The following is a 19,383-nucleotide window of genomic DNA, read 5'->3' as shown; positions in this document are numbered from 1 at the left end:
GTTTGTGAACATTCCACTGAGAATCTTTTCCTGCTCACCAGAGTCACTAAGTCAGTCAGAAGCATCAGTGAGCAGTTGGTCAGGTGAGATGTGCTGCTGTGGACGCTTCTCAGGCCGTGTTCAAATGGCTCTCGAGAGCTAAGAAAGAGCGTTGTGGCCGTGCTGCAGGGTGGGTCGCTGTCTGGCCTGCATCTGTCCCCTCAGCACAGTGTCCTCTCCTTTTTCTGGTGTCCTCTCCGCGTAGCTCTGGCTTGCTCTGGCAAGGCTGGAGACCTATGAAAATGCCCGCAAGGTCTTGAACAAGGCGCGAGAGAACATTCCTACAGACCGGCACATCTGGATCACGGCCGCTAAGCTGGAGGAAGCCAATGGGAACACACAGATGGTGGAGAAGATCATTGACCGAGCCATCACCTCGCTGCGGGCCAACGGTGTGGAGATCAACCGCGAGCAGTGGATCCAGGTGGGCCGCAGGCGGGTGTCGTGGTGTCGGCTTTAACAGTGTACGTGCCGCACGTGGGAGTCCCACGCAGGACTGGGAGCTGCTGAATGGTGCTGGGGAGTCCTGCGCCGAACCGGAAGCAGGCACAGGTGTGGCTGGGCCCTGAGCGACCTGGGCAAGGCCACTGTCACTCTTGATGGATTCAGGCCTTGAGTTCGTCTTGGGGTGAATGCTTCGGAAGCCCTTTCAGTGTGTGCACACCTGACTGCATTTCTTTGCTAGTAGAAATGATACATCTAAGAGTCTCATGGCTTCTTCCACTCTTCCCCTCTCCCCCACACCCTTTTTTTTTGAGATCGAGTCTCGCTCGTCGCCCAGGCTGGAGTGCAGTGGTGCCACCTTGGCTCACTGCAAGCTCTGCCTCCCGGGTTCACACCATTCTCCTGCCTCAGCCTCCCGAGTAGCTGGGACTACAGGTGTCCGCCACCATGCCTGGCTAATTTTTTGTATTTTTAGTAGAGATGGGGTTTCACTGTGTTAGCCAGGATGGTCTTGATCTCCTGACCTCGTGATCTGCCCACCTTGGCCTCCCAGAGTGCTGGGATTACAGGCCTGAGCCACCGCATCGGGCCAACAGCCTTTTTTTTTTTTTTTTTTTGAGAGGGAGTCTCGCTCTGTCACCCAGGCTAGAGTGCAGTGGCGTGATCTTGGCTCACTGCAACCTCCACCTCCTGGGTTCAATTCTCCTACCTCAGCCACCTGAGTAGCTGGGATTATAGGCACCTGCCACCATGCCCAGCTAATTTTTGTATTTTTAGTAGAGACAAGGTTTCACCATGTTGGCCAGGTTTGTCTCGAACTCCTAACCTCAAGCAATCTGCCCACCTTGGTTTTCCCTGTCTTTTAACTGTGTCTCTAGACTTAAGGCTATAGAAAAGTCTCCAAAGGTCATCTAACTCAGGAAGTAAGACTTGGGTTCCCTTTATTACCTTCTTTTTAGGAGTCACCCTCTGAGTTACGTTTCTCTCCAGAAAAATAAATAATGAAATTATTATTTCTGTTTTATTTTATGACAGTCCTTCCTTCCTCCCTCCCTTCCTTCCTTCATTCCTTTCCTTTTTTTTTTTTTTTTTTTTTAGTTCCTTTTTTTTTTTTTAGGAGACAGGGTCTTGCCGTGTTGCTCAGGCCGGAGTGCAGTGGTGCATTCATGGCTCACTGCATCCTTGATCTCCTGGGCTCAAGCGATCTTCCCGCCTTAACCTCTCAAGTGGCTGGAACTACAGGCATGTGCTACCATGCTTGGCCAATTTTTTAATTTTTATTTTTTGTCTTGTTATGCTGCCCAGGCTGGTCTTAAACTCCTGGCCTTCAGGGATCCTACCACTTCAGCCTCCTAAAGTGTTGAGATTACGGGCATCAGCTGCCATGCCCAGCCTGTGACAGTTTATTAAGCTATGATTAGCGTTCTATAGAATCCACCCATTGAAAGTTTACAATTCAGTGGTGTTTAGTATATTCACAGAGCTGTCCATCTGTCACCACAATCTTAGAACGTTCTCATCACCCCAGAAAGAAGTCCTGTGTCCGTGAGTTGTTGCTCCCCATTTACTCACCTCTGTAGCCTTTTGTTTGTTTGTTTGTTTGTTTTCTGAGACAGGGTCTGTCTGTCTCCCAGGCTGGAGTGTGTGGGACAATCAGTCTTGGCTCTCTGCCACATTTGCTTCCTGGGCTCAAGCAGTTCTGCCTCAGCCTCCTGAGTAGCTGGGACTACAGGTGTGCGCCACCACACTTGGCTAATTTTTTTCTGTCTTTTGTAGAGACGTGGTTTCGCCATGTTGTTCGGGCTGGTCTCAAACTCCTGAGCTCAGATGATCCACCTGCCTCGGCCTCCCAAAGTGCTGGGATTACAAGTGTGAGCCACTGTGCCTGTCTAACCTTGCTTTTTTACTTTCTTTGTCTATACGTTTTTTTTCTGGACATTTTATATACAGATGTTCAACTTATGGGCTTATATCCTGATAAACCCATTGTAAGTTGAAAATATCGTAAGTCTAAAATGCGTTTGAGGCTGGGTGCTGTGGCTCACACCTATAATCTTAGCACATTGCAGGGCTGAGGCAGGCGGATCACTTGAGGTCAGGAGTTTGAGACCAGCCTGGCCAACATGGTGAAACCCTGTCTCTACTAAAAATACAAAAAAATTAGCCAGGCATGATGGTGGGCACCTGTAATCCCAGCTACTCAGGAGGCTGAGGCAGGAGAATCGCTTGAACTTGGCGGACGCAGAGGTTGCAGTAAGCCGAGATCGTAACACTGTACTCCAGCCTAGGCGACAGAGCGAGACTGTCTCAAAAAATAAAATAAAATAAAATAAAAATGTGTGTGATACACCTAACCTGCTATACTTTGTGGCTTAGCCTATCTACTGGGTTAAACATACTCAGAACACCTACCTTAGCCTACAGTTGGGCAAAGTCATTGAACATAAAGTGTTGAATAACTCATGTAATTTATTGAATGCTGCGATGAAAGTGAAAAACAGGGTGGTGGTTTGAGTCTAAGTATTGCTTCTACTGAGTGTGTGTGGCTTTTACATCGTCCCACACTGAGGCCACCTGTGAGTGGAATCACACGACATGTGGTCTTTTGTGACTGGCCTTAACTTAGTGTGTTTTCAGGGTTCATCCATGTTGTAACATGGAGGTATTGAAATCCCTTGCCTACTTTTAAATTGGATTGTGTCTTTATTATTGTCTATGTATTATTTTTGTCTGTTGTTTTATTATTGAGTTGTAAGAGATGTTTTTATATATTCTGGATATAGTCACTTATTGGATACACAATTTGCAAATACAGATGGTCCCTGACTTCCCATGGTTTGACTTGACAGTGGTTCAGAAGCAGTTTGCATTCACTAGAAACTGTAGATGGAGGAAGAGCCAGCACCTTTGCTGCAGGCCCTGGGGGTCTGGGTGCTGGGTCCTTGCCCTATGTGTTCTTCTCAGCACTGACCTTCTTGCCAGCGTCCCTGCCTCAGATCCTTGCTCTTGGCTCTGCTTTCTGTCTGGGATGGTTTTCTGGTGCTGGCGGGGCTCGGGGGGGTCTGGAGGCGTGTGGTTCCTGTCGCACTTCGCTCGCTCATGTCGTGGTCCCCCAGGTTGGCGTGCCACAGTGGTGCCTGTGCTCCTGCACCCTGTTGCTCTAGCTGGCTTATCGGTCTCTTGTTGGTAGACACATTGTCTTGCACACATGGGAATATATTGGTCACATGAATGCCTTGAAGTCGAACTGCTGGGTCCAGTATGTGCCTGTTTTATTTTGATAGAGAATGAGAAATTGCCCTCTGTAGAGACATGTGCTTCTTTGTAGTGTAAGATTTAGGTCCACCTTCACCAAGTGAGCCAGTCAGCAAATGTTTCAATGTTGGTCGTCTGATACGTGCAAAATGGTACTTAGAATAGTTTAATTAGCATCTTGAAAATAAGAACGGGGACTGGGTGTGGTGGTTTATGCATTAATCCCAGCACTTTGGGAGGCTAACGCTGGAGGATTACTTGAGACCAGGAGTTTAAGACCAGCCTGGGCAACATAAGGAAACCCTGTATCTACAAAAAACAATGTAACCGTGGGCGTGGGCCATGGTGCTGCATGACTGTGCTCCTCGGAGGCTGAGGTGGGAGGATCCCTTTTGCCTGGGAGTTTGAAGCTGCAGTGAGCTATGATTGTATCACAGCATTTCAGCCTGAGTCACAGGGGGAGACCTTGACTCTTTCTCTCTTTTTTTTTTCCCAAGACGTAGTGTTGCTCCGTTGCCCAGGCTGGAGTGCAGTGGCGCGATCTTGGCTTACTGCAATCTCTGCCTCCCGGGTTCAAGTGATTCTCCTGCCTCAGCCTCCCGAGTAAGCTGGGATTATGGGCGCCCACCACCATGCCTGACTAATTTTTGTATTTTTCTTTTTAGTAGAGACAGGGTTTCACCAGGTTGGCCAGGTGGGTCTCGAACTCCTGATCTCGTAATCCACCCTCCTTGGCCTCCCAAAGTGCTGGGATTACAGATGTGAGCCACCGCACCCAGCTGAGACCTTGTCTCTTAAAAAATAATAATAATAAGGCTTTACATTTCTTTTCACATGTTTAAAAGTTGTTTGTATTTTTATTTTCTAGTGAACAGTGTGCCTATGTCCTTTGTGACGTTTCTCTGTTGTTTTCTCTGATTGGTGTGCGATAGACTCACTTCCTCAGATTCCTGGTAGGCAGTGTCAGCATCTCGTGCTGATGTCTGTCAGTTTTAACCATTCAGGAATGCCGTGCTTCCTTTTGGGAATCTGCAACTCTGATTTCCAAAATCAAAAGTAACTTTTGTGTTCCTCTTTCAGGATGCCGAGGAATGTGACAGGGCTGGGAGTGTGGCCACCTGCCAGGCTGTCATGCGTGCCGTGATTGGGATTGGGATTGAGGAGGAAGATCGGAAGCACACCTGGATGGAGGATGCCGACAGTGTGAGTTGGCAACAGGAGCCTTTGTCCGCAATATGGAGTCTCTGCTTGTGGGAACAGCAGGCACTTTATAACTACTAGGCAATTTTAAAACCTTTTTTTTTTTTTTTCTGAGGCGGAGTCTCGCTCTGTCGCCCAGGCTGGAGTGCAGTGGCGCAACCTCGGCTAATTGCAACCTCCACCTCCTGGGTCCACGCCATTCTCCTGCCTTAGCCTCCCGAGTCGCTGGGACTACAGGCGCCTGCCACCACGCCTGTCTAATTTTTTTGTGGTTTTAGTAGAGACGGGGTTTCACTGTGTTAGCCAGGATGGTCTCGATCTCCTGACCTTGTGATCCACCCGCCTCGGCCTTCCAAAGTGCTCGGGTTACAGGTGTGAGCCACGGTGCCTGGCCCTTTAAAACTCTTTAAATACACTTGTTTTGCACGTGGTTGCACTCATAAGGAATACAGCTTGCTTTCTGTTAACCTAAGTTTCTTTTTGTGGGTTTTTTTTTTCTTTTTTTGGAAGACGGAGTCTCACTCTGTTGCCCAGGCTGGAGTGCAGTGGTGCGATCTCAGCTCATTGCAAGCTCCACCTCCCGGGTTTCCACCATTCTCCTGCCTCAGCCTCCCGAGTAGCTCGGACTACAGGCGCCCATCACCACGCCCAGCTAATATTTTGTATTTTTAGTAGAGATGGAGTTTCACCATGTTGGCCAGGATGGTCTCGATCTCCTGACCTCTTGATCTGCTCACCTCGGCCTCCCAAAGTGCTGGGATTACAGGCGTGAGCCACCGCGCCCGGCTGCACATTTGCTTTCTTATTCTGTTCACTTACCTCTTACTTTTTTTCTAGAACTGTTTGACAATGAAGGAGTTGCAGATGTGATGCCCTTTACCTTTAAATACTTTGGTGTATATTTCTTTAAAAAAGGACATTCTGTTACACTACCATAGCTCAGTTATCAAAATCAGGAAATTAATGTTGGGACAGTGCTGTAACTTCAGACCTTACTCAAATCTCACCCGCAGGCTGGGCGTCGGGGCTGACACGTGTAATCCCAGCACTTTGGGAGGCCAAGATGGGCAGATCACTTGAGCTTAGGAGTTTGAAACCACCCTGGTCAACATGGCAGAACACCATCTTTACAGAAACAAAAGCCAGGCATGGTGGTGCAGGCCTGTAGTCCCAGCTTCTCAGGAGGCTGAGGTGGGAGGATCACTTGAGCTCAGGAGTTCGAGGCCACAGTGAGCTGTGATTACGCCGCTACACTTCAGCCTGGGCGACAACAGACCCTATCTCAAAAGAAGAAGAAGGCTCACCCGTTGTCTCTGCGTCCTTTTAGCAGAAGAAAAAACCAACTGTGTTCTGTGGGGAATACAGGGTCATCCTCTGGCTAGTCTGGAAGGGAGCCTCAGCCTTTGTTTCTCATGAGTCTGAATTTTTTGAGGACCACAGGCCAGTGATGCTGTAGGCTCCTCTTTGATCTGGTTCTCTGTGGTGTCCCCTCTGGGTTGGGTTGGGTCCTCTTGGTGCATCATACAGAGCGGTGTGCACCTGTCCGACTCCGACCCTCTGGTGCAGGCAGTGGCTGCAGGCGTTTCCACTGTATGGTTGCTGTTTCTTTGTTGTTATTAATAAGTATTTTGAGGATCCATTAATGATGCTTCTTGGCCTGAATCAGTTATTTCTGTGGTGTTTGCTAAATGGTGATTTTTTTAAAAATCTTTTTTATATTAATTTTTTTTTTTTGTAGAAACAGTGTCTCACTATGTTGTCCAGGCCGGTTTTGAACTCCTGGCTTCAAGTGATCCCACCTCAGCCTCCCAAAGTGTGTAGGATTACGGGTACGTCACTGTGCCTGGCCACACCCGCATAATGATTTTGTGAACAGTTTCTCCTACATTTTATTAGTTGGAATTCTACAGTAATGAAGAGCTTCACTTTCTCCTTCATCTGTGTGTGTTCACTTCCTTCCATCTGGATTGGCCAGTGGCTCCTTCTTTGGTCCTTGGGATCAGACCCCACTGCTGGCATTGTCTGTGTGATACACACATGGTTCCTTTGCACCCCGTGTGGCACGACCCAGAGCTTGTGTGCTGGCTGGGCCATCCTCCCGCCCCATGTGTGCTAAAATACACACATCAGTCCTTAGGTGAGTTAAGACGCAGGGCAGCGGTAACGTTTTTGTTGTTGTCATCATTGTTTTTGTTTTTTTTAAGATGGAGTCTTCACTCTGTCGCCCAGGCTGGAGTCCGATGGCACGATCTTGGCTCACTGCAACCTCCACCTCCCAGTTCAGGGGTTCAAGCAATTCTCTTGCCTCAGCCTCCTGAGTAGCTGGGACTACAGGCGTCTGCCACCACAGCTGGCTAATTTTTGTATTTTTTATAGAGACGAGGTTTCGCTATGTTGGCCAGGCTGGTCTGGAACTCCTGACCTCAGACCATCCACTTGCCTCATCCTCCCAAAGTGCTGGGATTACAGGTGTGAGCCACTGCTCCCAGCCTGATTTTCTCTTCTCATTTTGTCGTCTCCTTCACATACACTGGAGTAAGCACAGTTGTTTTTCAAAGTGCTCGTCGTGCTGGGGTATGGCGGACAGTGTTTCTGTGCCCAGAAGTGAGCTATAGTGCTGCTTCCGTCCCGGACACCAGGGCCCTGGGCATGGCATCACTTGACCCTGTGGGTGTTCAGGCCACTCTCGGGTTGCTTGTGAAGGTCAGAGGAGGCAGTGGAGAGTCTGAAATGCTTTGTCACCAACCCTCAGGACTTGGATCAGAAATCACAGAGGGGCATAGACCAGAGTGCTCTATCCAGGGCCTGACCCTCACTGGCACCCTCCCTGACCCCCTCAGATGCTCCTGGTCAGGACACAGTGCCCGAGGCAGGGCCCTTGCTGGTTTCTGTGCTGGTTGAGTCAGACTGAAGCCATGTGACCTGGGAGGCAGCAGGTCTGAGTGAAGAAATCTCAGTGACATCCCACTCCTTTTCTTTCTCCTCGCCCATTTTCATGCTGGGCGTCCTTCGCACTGGGAGGCTCCCGGTTGTCCCTCCCCCCAGAACGCGGCTGTTCCTCTGGGAACTGTTCTTGGGTGCCCCGTGTGGGACCTGGACAGCTGTGAGCTGCCCGTCCAGATCTTCCCCACTGTCGTGTTCACAGTTGCAAAACTTTGTTCCTGACCCGCTTTCTGGGGGCCTCTCACTCACCTTCAGCAACAAACTTGTTCTTGGTACAAGAATCCTTTCTGCGGCCAGGCACGGTGGCTCATGCCTGGAATCCCAGCACTTTTGGGAGGCTGAGGTGGGTGGATCACTTGAGATTAGGAGTTCCAGACCATCCTGGCCAACATGGTGAAACCTCGTCTCTACTAAAAATACAGAAATTAGCTGGGTGTGGTGGCGGCGCCTGTAATCCCAGCTACTCGGGAGGCTGAGGCAGGAGAATCACTTGAACCCAGGAGGTGGAGGTTTCAGGGAGCCGAGATCACGCCACTGCACTCCAGCCTGGGCGATAAAGCGAGACTGTCTTAAAAAAGAAAAATCCTTTTAGCATCTGCAGGGCGCAGAGGACGGTGACTTGTCCCCGTGTGAGGCTGAGTAGGAACAGGTGTCTGCACCCGGCCCAGTGAGTCTCCAGGTGTCGTGACTGCCGGTCAGACGAACCCCCAGATGCTTTAGCACTGCACATGGCGACTGGCTCTTTTGTTATCTTTTGTTGTTGATGCCAAGAGATAAAGTCATTCTTGAGTATAGGGGAAAAAAGGCCTGAAGAAAATAGAATTGTGTTTACTGTAGTTCTGTTGGAGTGGATGGGTTTTTCTCTTTATATTCACTTGTCTTTTACAGGTTTCTAATGAATGTAACTTTTTTTTTTTTTTTTTTTTTTTTTTTGAGACGGAGTCTCGCTCTGTCGCCCAGGCTGGAGTGCAGTGGCCGGATCTCAGCTCACTGCAAGCTCCACCTCCCGGGTTCACGCCGTTCTCCTGCCTCAGCCTCCTGAGTAGCTGGGACCACAGGCGCCCGCCACCTTGCCCGGCTAGTTTTTTGTATTTTTTAGTAGAGACGGGGTTTCACCGTGTTAGCCAGGATGGTCGCGATCTCCTGACCTCGTGATCCGCCCGTCTCGGCCTCCCAAAGTGCTGGGATTACAGGCTTGAGCCACCACGCCCGGCCTGAATGTAACTTTTTATCATGGTAAATATATACTATACCTAATTTTTTTTTTTTTTGAGACAAGATCTCGCTCTGTCACCCAGGCTGGAGTGCAATGACACAATCTTGGCACACTGCAACCTCCGCCTCCTGGGTTCAAGCAGTTTTCATGCCTCAGCCTTCCAAGCAGCTGGGATTACAGGCACACGCCACCACGCCCAGCTAATTTTTGTATTTTTAGTAGAGACAGGGTTTCACCATGTTGGTCAGGCTGATCTCGAACTCCTGACATCAGGTGATCCACCTGGCTTGGCCTCCCAGGGTGCTGGGATTATAGGCGTGAGCCACTGCGCCTGGCTACTACACCTGATAAAAAAAAAAATATATGTTCGATCTGCAGTTACAACACGTGTGTGTGCATGTGTGTGCGTGTGTGTGCGTGCACACGTACATATGCCTGGGCCACAGCCCTGTGTGTGCGTGTATGCATGGCATATGTGCATATGCCTCAGCCACAGTCCTGTGCGTGTGTGTGCGTGCACGCATGCATATGCCTCAGCCACAGTCGCATGCGTGAGTGTGGGTGCACATGTACATATGCCTGGGCCACAGCCCTGTGTGTGCGTGTGTGTGCACACCTCCATCACCTGCGCTAGTTACTCATGCACCTCTCGCCGGCCAAGAAACCAGCAGGCAAACCCATGTGCTCCTCTTTCAGTGTTCTTGTCCTCATCCTCAGGTTTGTCTCTTTCACATACACTGGAGTGAGACAGCTGGTTTTCAAAGTGCTTGTAATGCCGGAGTAAGAACTACAGTGTTTTCTGTGCCCAGAAGTGTGGTTTCCCAGTCCTGGATTGTGGTTCTACTTTTTTTCTGGTGGGGGGACAGAGTGTCACTCTCACCCAGGCTGGAGTGCAGTGGTGTGATCTCGGCTCACTGCAACCTTTGCCTTCCGGGTTCAAGCGAATCTCCTGCCTCAAGACTGCCGAATAGCTGGGATTACAGGTGCATGCCACCACGTCCGGCTAATTTTTTTTTTTTTTTTTTTTTTTTTTTTTTGAGACGGAGTCTCGCTATGTCGCCCAGGGTGGAGTGCAGTGGCCGGATCTCAGCTCACTGCAAGCTCCGCCTCCCGGGTTTTTACGCCATTCTCCTGCCTCAGCCTCCCGAGTAGCCGGGACTACAGGCGCCCACCACCTCGCCCGGCTAGTTTTTTGTATTTTTTAGTAGAGACGGGGTTTCACCGTGTTAGCCAGGATGGTCTCGAACTCCTGACCTCGTGATCCGCCCGTCTCAGCCTCCCAAAGTGCTGGGATTACAGGCTTGAGCCACCGCGCCCGGCCTAATTTTTGTATTTTTAGTAGAGATGGGGTTTCACCATGTAGGTCAGACTGGTCTCGAACTCCCAACTTCAGATGATCCGCCCACCTCGGCCTCCAGAAGTGCTGGGATTACAGGCGTGAGCCACGGCACCTGGCCTGGATTGTGGTTCTAATTAGATAAAACACCGTGGTACACCTTCTAGCAGATGTCATCACTGAGAATCGTATGAGGCTGGGGAGGGCATCAGGCCACTTGCTCTGTGGCCAGCGCTGGGCTTCCCATTCTCATGTTTGTCTCTCTGCTCTAGTGTGTAGCCCACAATGCCCTGGAGTGTGCACGAGCCATCTACGCCTACGCCCTGCAGGTGTTTCCCAGCAAGAAGAGTGTGTGGCTGCGTGCCGCGTACTTCGAGAAGAACCATGGCACTCGGTAAGTGGTGGGACCCGCCTGCCCCAGGGTGCTATGAAACCTCCAGTTCCATTTGTGTAGCCCTGAATGTAAACCTCTCATCTCTGCTCATCCAGTCTTGTGCCCATTTGAGGTCTGGCCCTCTGGTCGTGATCAAGGATTTTATGGCACTTGGGACTTTGCAACTGGATCCATCTTTTTTTTTTTTTGAGACAGAGTCTCGCTTTGTCGCCCAGGCTGGAGTGCAGTGGTGCGATCTCGGCTCACTGCAAGCTCCGCCTCCCGGGTTCACGCCATTCCCTTGCCTCAGCCTCCCTAGTAGCTGGGACTGCAGGCGCCCACCATCACGCTTGGCTAATTTCTTTGTATTTTTTAAGTAGAGATGGGGTTTCACCCTGTTAGCCAGGATGGTCTCGATCTCATGACCTCGTGATCCACCCGCCTCAGCCTCCCAAAGTGCTGGGATTACAGGCGTGAGCCACTGCGCCCGGCTGGATCCATCTTTATAGTCCCTTCTGGGACAGGATTGTTACTGTTTTCTTTTTTTTTTTTTTTTTTTTTTTTTTTTTTTTGTGGAGATGGAGTCTTGCTCTGTCACTCAGGCTGGAGTGCAGTGGCGCAGTCTCGGCTCACTGCAGGCTCCGCCTCCCGGGTTCACGCCATTCTCCCGCCTCAGCCTCCCGAGTAGCTGGGACTACAGGTGCCCGCCACCACACCCGGCTAATTTTTTGTATTTTTAGTAGAGACGGGGTTTCACCGTGTTAACCAGGATGGTCTCAATCTCCTGACCTCGTGATCCGCCCGCCTCAGCCTCCCAAAGTGCTGGGATTACAGGCGTGAGCCACCGCGCCCGGCCGATTGTTACTGTTTTCTAGTTGAGAAACTAAGGAACCCCAGGGGGCCCATCCTGCGAAGTGTGTGTGCTTACACACGTACATATGCCTGGGCCTGTAGCCTGTGGAGTGGCCTGGGTGTAGACTTGAGGCTGGAGCCTGCGTGGCCCATGGCTGAGCACTGGCTGCAGCGGTGGGTGGGGCAGCATCTGGGCTCAGGCAGGCATGTTTTCCATTTAAGTGGAGCTGGCTTTGGGTTTTGACGGGTTTTTGTGCTCAGAGGAGGTCCTTGACAATTTTCTTTAACTGTACTCTTTAATTGAAAACATTTTTCAGGTCTGCTCTATTGGCTGTAAATGCTGGTTATATTTGGCGTTGCAGTTTATTGTTTTAAATGGGTAGTTCTCAAGGGCATTGGGCTCGTGTCCCCATACACCCTCTGTCCGTCCTCTCCCAGGTCCTCGGGTGACGCTCCCTGTGCCAGGTGAGGACAGGCCCTGCTGGTTTCACTAGGTCTACAGCTGAGAATGTTGAGCCATTGTCTTTCCTTCTCTGGTGTGGTTTAATCTCAGCCTCTTCAGGGTGTCTCTGCATGTGTCCTCCTGAAGTCCTGGCCGCTCCCCATGTCCACCCGCTGGTCTGGTGTTTTGGAGTGATCTCCTTTGGTGATGTTTTGAAATGGCTCTCATGGTGTCCCCTGTAGAAGGTCACCTGGGGCAGTCTGAGTGAAGAACAGGGCGGGGCCAGGTGTAGACTGAGATCTCTCGGCCCGTGACCTGAATATGAACTGCTGCCTTTGACCCCTGGGCACAGCGGGCAGTGCCCTCCTGCTGCCCTGCCTTCTCCCCAGTGCACGCTCACAGGGATGAGCTTGCAGGGATGAGGCGAGGCCGTAGTGCTGGGGAGCTGGTCCTCTGGAGAGCACAGTTGCTTTGCCGTGGCCCTTGCCCCACACAGTGTGATCATGTGCTCACTTTGTCTTGCTGTTGCACTCACTGAGGCCCAAAGGGGTCGTTGGTGCACGATGATGTGACTGAGGGTGGTGGGCCACGGGAGAGTCCAGGGGCGTCAGACCTGATGCCCAAGGCTGGCAGTTTTGCTCAATAGTGACCTAAAATCACTTTCTTCCTATAAGATAATTCTTTTGGATGCCGGAAGAGTCAACCTGGGATCATAATCTTTATCAGTGGGTCCGGGGTGCGCTTGTCCTCTGTGATTCAAGATGAAAAGACCTCCCCTGTCACAGACTGAAGTTATTGCTGCCTCCAGGACACATGGCTGTAAAAGGCTCTCTTGTGAAGTTCTCTCTCCAGCTCTGCTATTTAAACAATGCATTGCTTTGTAGAACCCTCTTCAGTAGTTGGTTTTAGAACCTTTATGGAGAGGAAAGATTTCCCCACACTCTCCCCATCGTAAAATCTGGTCAATCATTTACAGCATCGAACTTTGGAGCAGCAACTGTCTTTCTGGCGCACCCACGCCGTGGCTGAGTGTGACGTGTGTCTGGTTGATGGCCCTGACTCGGGTGACCGTGGCCTCTATCTTGCAGGGAGTCCCTGGAAGCCCTCCTACAGAGGGCTGTGGCCCACTGCCCCAAAGCGGAGGTGCTGTGGCTCATGGGTGCCAAGTCCAAGTGGCTGGCAGGGGATGTGCCCGCAGCAAGGAGCATCCTGGCTCTGGCCTTCCAGGTGGGTGAGGTCGCCTGTGCGGTGAGGGGCCTGTGCACACAGGAGCTGACCTGGGTGCTGACTGGGGCCTGAACATCTCCCACATACAACGTGGCACGTGCTGTGGCTGGGTGCACTGGAGTCCAGGGGCTGCTCCTCGGGAGCAGGGGCCGTGAAGGGGCCTGAGAGCAGGAAAGCAGCCACCTAGCAGATACGTACCTCTTGGCCCCCGACGCCGTGTGACCACGGGTAAATGTTTCAGAGTGTAGAGCATGGGGTCACACGGGCTGAGGGTGCCCTTACGTGAGTGGACGCATTCAGACAGCCTCGCTGAGCCGGGTTGTCTGAGGGTGCCTGGTTGTCATGAGGTGTGTGTGTTTTTTTTTAAGTACTTGTCTTTATTTTCACATATAGCATCCTAATACTTAATGACATACTTTTTAATAAACTGTAGAATGCTGTATAAATGTCAGTTACTGCAGTGCAGGCTAATGTCATAGAGCGTGCCCTTCCTTGAGCAAACATCATGAGAGGGGCCTGGCCTGGGTTTTACCTTCCGCTCTCAGCTGCCTGTTTGAGATGGCATCACTCCTGTGGGTGACCGCAGCGTCCCCTCTGCCTGCCCGCTCTCTGCTGCCTGTCAGGCGGCTTTCCTTGCCCATCGTTTTTGGGCTGCTTTTCAGGTCTGTGATGTGGTCATCTTGCATGGTCAGTGAGCGGCTGTGCTGATTAGGATGCATTCAGACAGCCCTGGGCACCAGCCCTGGGGAGGCTCTGAGGGCAGAGCCTTCGTGTCCACTGGGCTCTGGGCTGTCTGAGCCTCCTCGGCCTGTGGACGCCTTCTCCACATGTCAGTGGCACTCTGGGAGTCCTCTCTCCTGCCCATGTGGGCTCATGAGGACAGAACAGCTGGCTTCCTTTCATCAGGCTCAGGGCAAAGAGCGAGGTTGGGTGTGGTGGGTCTCTATAGGGTGTGAGTGACCCATTCAGGGGCTTTGAGAGGGTGTGGATGGATCCTGGATAAGATGGCCCTGCTCCCACCCCCATTATTGCTCAGTGCTTTGGCAGCCTCCTCGCTGTCCGCGCTGTACTAGAGTGAACATGGACCTGTGTGTTTCCAGGTGAGTCCGGATTCTTGCACTGGAGTCTGCTCTGTCATCTCCTCCCTGGGAAGGGCTTGGGCCGGACTAATCCTGCAGCAAGCAGAACAAGGCCTGGCTCGGTTCCTGCCTGCCTGCTTTTGATTAAGTGTGATCAGGCGCTGGTCCCTGTGTTCTGACCCCTCTTGACGCTGCTGTACTTGCCCTCCAGGCCAACCCCAACAGCGAGGAGATCTGGCTGGCGGCCGTGAAGCTGGAGTCCGAGAATGATGAGTACGAGCGGGCCCGGAGGCTGCTGGCCAAGGCGCGGAGCAGCGCCCCCACCGCCCGGGTACGCAGTGGCAGGCAGGGCTGGGCCATCCGGGGTGCGTGGTGTGCACACGTGGGCCCCACACCTGGCTTGGGTGGTGATGTGAGATGACAGCAGGCAAACGAGACCAGAGCACATTCATATGGCCAGGCATGGTGGCTCACGTCTATAATCTCAGCACACAGCACACTCATCTTTGTGATGTGACTTTAAAACATTCATATGGCCAGGCATGGTGGCTCACGCCTGTAATCTCAGCACACAGCACACTCATCTTTGTGATGTGACTTTAAAACATCCGTGTGGCCGGGCGTGGTGGCTCTCACATCTGTAATCCCATCTCTTTGGGAGGCCAGGGCGGATGGATTACCTGAGGGTGGGAGTTTGAGACCAGCCTGACCAACATGGAGAAACCCTGTCTCTACTAAAAATACAAATTAGCTGGACGTGGTGGCACATGCCTATAATCCCAGCTACTCAGGAGGCTGAGGCAGGAGAATTGCTTGAACCTGGGGGCGGAGGTTGCCATGAGCTGAGATTGCGCCACTACACTCCAGCCTGGGCAGCAAGAGGGAAACTCAACAACAACAACAACAACAACAAAACCTGCATGCGGCCGGGCGCGGTGGCTCACACCTGCAATCCCAGCACTTTGGGAGGCCGAGGAGGGTAGATCACGAGGTCAGGAGTTCAACACCAGCCTGACCAACATGGTGAAACCCCGTCTCTACTAAAAATACAAAATTAGCCAGGTGTGGTAGCGTGTGCCTGTAGTCCCAGCTACTCGGGGAGGCTGAGGCAGGAGAATTACTTGAACCTGGGAGGCAGAGCTTGCAGTGAGCCAAGATCGCGCCACTGCACTCCAGCCTGGGTGACAGAGCAAGACTCTATCTCAAAAAAACAAAACAAAAACATACTCATATATTTATCCCCACCTTTTGTGTACACAAACAGGCTATGAAAAGCTTACAAAAGTACCCACAGTGCTGCAGGTAACAGTGTCGAGGACGAGCGTAACACGAAGCACGTGCCTTGGAGCCGATGCCCTGCTGACGGTGCGTGTCTGCCCCACAGGTGTTCATGAAGTCTGTGAAGCTGGAGTGGGTGCAAGACAACATCAGGGCAGCCCAGGATCTGTGCGAGGAGGCCCTGCGGCACTATGAGGACTTCCCCAAGCTGTGGATGATGAAGGGGCAGATCGAGGAGCAGAAGGAGATGATGGAGAAGGCGCGGGAAGCCTATAACCAGGGGGTATGTCTGCCTGCACCCTCGGGCTGCAGCTGGCCCGGCATTCACAGAACCGAGCCCCCTGGTGCAGGGCCATTGCCCTTCACCTCTGAGGAGATGTGGAGGGCTGGGGGTTACAGCGAGGGAGCTGTGGGCTCAGGACCCACACCCCGGTCCCCTCACTGAGTTCTGTGCTTTGCCTTGTATGAAGCTGCACACGCTGCTCTCAGAAGTGCAGAGCGTGGCACACCTGAAGTAAAGGCTGGTATGTACAGACCTGTGTGCACAGGTCCACAGCACCACCGCACACTCGTAAACCCACAAATGCAGAGTGGGACACAGGCAGTCCTGAGGTGCTGGCTCGCCCACTGCAGTGAGCAGCTGGCATGGCTGCGTCCCAGTTCTTCATAGACACCACCTGAGCTGCTCTCTCACTTGTCGGCTGCAGTTGAAGAAGTGTCCCCACTCCACACCCCTGTGGCTTTTGCTCTCTCGGCTGGAGGAGAAGATTGGGCAGCTAACTCGAGCCCGGGCCATTTTGGAAAAGTCTCGTCTGAAGAACCCAAAGAACCCTGGGCTGTGGTGAGTCCTGATGAGTGGGGGCAGCCTGGGCTCTCGGCACAGCTTACCCATCAGGTGGGCCGTCCTCACCCAGCTGCTCGTGTGGAGTGACTTGTGCAGTGTTTCCAGGCTCGGGGGCTTGCGAGGCAGTAGGTGCTGGCCATGAAGAATCACGGTCCCTGCCTTGGGAGGGTTTGGCTTAGGTACTGGGACAGGCCTGCAGATGGTTTGATGCAGTTTAGTTTGTGTTCTGATGGAGGGTGCCTGGGAGAGGGAGGGGTTGACGATGGCTGGGACGAGGGAAGGATGGACCCCGGAGAGCTGACTCCACAGAGGAGGTGGCGTGGAGGGCCCTGGAGGTGGGTAGGAGTCTGCGAGGTGCAGGCTCTGTTCATGGAGGTGCTGCATCCAGCTCAGGGTGACGGGGCTGGAGAACTGCACTCTGCAGACAGGCAGCTCCTGGGGGCCTTGTGCGGCCCTGGCTCTCCCAGGCTGGTCTTGCTTGTGCTGGATGCCTTCACCTGCATCTGGACAGTGTCAGTTTCTGAGGTGTTGCCCTTGGGGCGGTTGCCAGTGGGGCTGGCAGGGATGTGGGCGGCAGTGCCTTGCTTCTGTGGTGGGGAGCCTTTTCAGACAAGGCTTCCCAGAAGCTTCCAGAATATGCGCCGTTGGTAGATGGCTGTGGGACCTCCCGGGGCCTGTCTCCTCAGGCTGGAGTCCGTGCGGCTGGAGTACCGTGCAGGGCTGAAGAACATCGCAAATACGCTCATGGCCAAGGCGCTGCAGGAGTGCCCTAACTCTGGTAAGGGGGTGCTTTCTGGCTTCCCAGACTCAACAGGGCTGGCGCTTCCTCAGGGAGTGGGGACTTAGGCTTCCGACAGACTTTATTAAAATGTTTTGTTTGTGTGAATCATTTCAGTCAAAAGTTTCAGCTATACTTGGCCATTAAGACATTTTAATGAAATTCCTGGCCTCAAAATGGGAGAATTTGATTTCATGTTCTGAAGTGTTATCATTTCTTTTTCTTTTAAAATTAAAAGAAATTGGCCAGGTGTGGTGGCTCACGCCTGTAATCTCAGCATTTTGGGAGGCTGAGGCGGGAGGATCGCTTGAGTCCAGGAGTCCGTCGCTTGAGACCAGCCTGGGCAACATAGTGAAACCCCGTCTCTATAAAAAATACAGAAAGTAGCCAGGCACAGTGGCACGTGCCTGTAATCCCAGCTACTTGGGAGACTGAGGCACGAGAATCACTTGAACCTGGGAAACAGAGGGTGCAGTGAGCCGAGATCACACCACTGCCCTCCAGCCTGGACCACAGGAGTGAAACCCTGTCTCAAAAAACAAATAAATCCGTCAGGAGCGGTGGCTCACGCCTGTCATCCCAGCACTTTGGGAGGCCGAGGCGGGTGGATCACCTGAGGTCAGGAGTTTGAGACCAGCCTGGCCAACATGGTGAAACCCCGTCTCTACTACGATACACAAATGAGCTGGGCATGGTGGCGCACGCCTGTAATTCCAGCTACTTGGGAGACTGAGGCAGGAGAATTGCTTGAGCCTGGGAGTGGGAGGTTGCAGTGAGCCAAGATCGCGCCATTGCACTCCAGCCTGAACGACAGAGTGAAACTCTGCAGAGTGTCCTGTCTGTGCCCTTGGGGCTGCCATGGTTTTGGGTGGGCCAGAGCACTCATCCTTCGTGGTTCTTGCACAAGTTCTGCAAGCAGTGTGTAGGAGGCCCCGTCACCGTCTGAGGACGTCCTGGGTTAGAATCTCTGTAGGCTGGGCACCTTTCCGGAACCAGAGGCTGGAGTGCAGATCTTTGTTCTTTGTTTCTGAATTGCAGGCATCCTGTGGTCTGAGGCCATCTTCCTCGAGGCGAGGCCCCAGAGGAGGACCAAGAGCGTGGATGCCCTGAAGAAGTGTGAGCATGACCCTCATGTGCTCCTGGCCGTGGCCAAGTGAGTGAGGCGTCCCCACAGGATTGCTGACCCTCGGGGTCCTCATGGGCTCTTTTTCCAGTCTGTCTGCCTCTCCCTGGTCATTGTAAAGATGCCCGGCGGCAGGGTGGGCTCCCCCGATCCTCGGCTGCTGTCACTCCTGCTGTGGTCCGGGGCAGGCGCCTCTCCCGGCAGAGACAAACCTGAGGGTGCTGCAGCATCACCTGGGCTTCTGTCGCAAAGCCCTGGGGAGGGACAGCCAGTCTCTCGCGCTCTCTCTCTCTCTTTTTTCTGTTTCTCCCTCCCTCCCTCCCTCCCCAGGGATCCCCTGGGTATGGTTCAGCCCTTCCTCTGTTCCGGCTTCTTCTAGGAGGCTGCTCTCTTCGTCTCTGCAATTTTTTAGTTTTTTACACCTACACAGGCCTGGGTTACAGGATAGATTTGCTGATGTTGGTTCACACAGAATTTTAAGTGGTAAGCGAAGCCCCTTTGGACAAGAGGCTTTATGTTGGGGCAAGAAATCACTTGCAGCTCTGTGGCCCGTAAATAATCCAGAGCTGGAGACTGGAGCCTAATTTGTGTGCCCAGGGGTGCCACGATGACTGCTGGAGGCTGTCTCAGAAGACGTGGTGTGAAGGGGAGGCAGAGATCCGTGAGTGACCTCACACCATGTGATTCACACTCGGGTGTGCTGGCCGCTGGGTCAGAGACTCGCTGGGGACATGACTCTGAAACCTCGCAGGCAGCTGCTTGGAGCCGTGGGGCAGAACGTGCAGATTCTAGGCACATGTGGGCAAAGGCCTGCCACGTGCGGGGCACAGCAGGGAGCTCGGGGCCATCCCCAACCCACAGGGTCTCTGTTTCCTTCTAGAAAGAGGATGACAGTCTGAGAAGGAGCTGGGCCTGAGTGTGCATCAGGAGGCTGGGAAGTGACCATGTAGGGGT

At 52.6% G+C, this 19,383-nt stretch overlaps 1 protein-coding gene across 3 annotated transcripts in view; it reads left to right on the top strand.

Moving 5' to 3' along the window:
• Positions 1-19,383, top strand: part of LOC105470722 (pre-mRNA processing factor 6) — a 66,904-nt gene that overhangs the window by 44,358 nt on the left and 3,163 nt on the right. For 2 of the 3 annotated variants that reach the window (XM_071078994.1, XM_071078995.1), the window contains exons 11-19: positions 245-463; positions 4,819-4,941; positions 10,706-10,827; positions 13,189-13,327; positions 14,618-14,737; positions 15,791-15,967; positions 16,392-16,525; positions 17,215-17,306; positions 18,345-18,459. In XM_071078994.1, the coding sequence (XP_070935095.1) occupies positions 245-463; positions 4,819-4,941; positions 10,706-10,827; positions 13,189-13,327; positions 14,618-14,737; positions 15,791-15,967; positions 16,392-16,525; positions 17,215-17,306; positions 18,345-18,459 (1,241 nt within the window). The remainder of the gene's footprint in view (positions 1-244; positions 464-4,818; positions 4,942-10,705; positions 10,828-13,188; positions 13,328-14,617; positions 14,738-15,790; positions 15,968-16,391; positions 16,526-17,214; positions 17,307-18,344; positions 18,460-19,383) is intronic. The other variant, XM_071078996.1, reaches the window with a different exon arrangement.

The sequence above is a fragment of the Macaca nemestrina genome, chromosome 15, assembly GCF_043159975.1.
Source record: "Macaca nemestrina isolate mMacNem1 chromosome 15, mMacNem.hap1, whole genome shotgun sequence".
NCBI classification, from domain to species: domain Eukaryota; kingdom Metazoa; phylum Chordata; class Mammalia; order Primates; family Cercopithecidae; genus Macaca; species Macaca nemestrina.
This window is presented reverse-complemented; position numbering and strand designations above follow the sequence as displayed.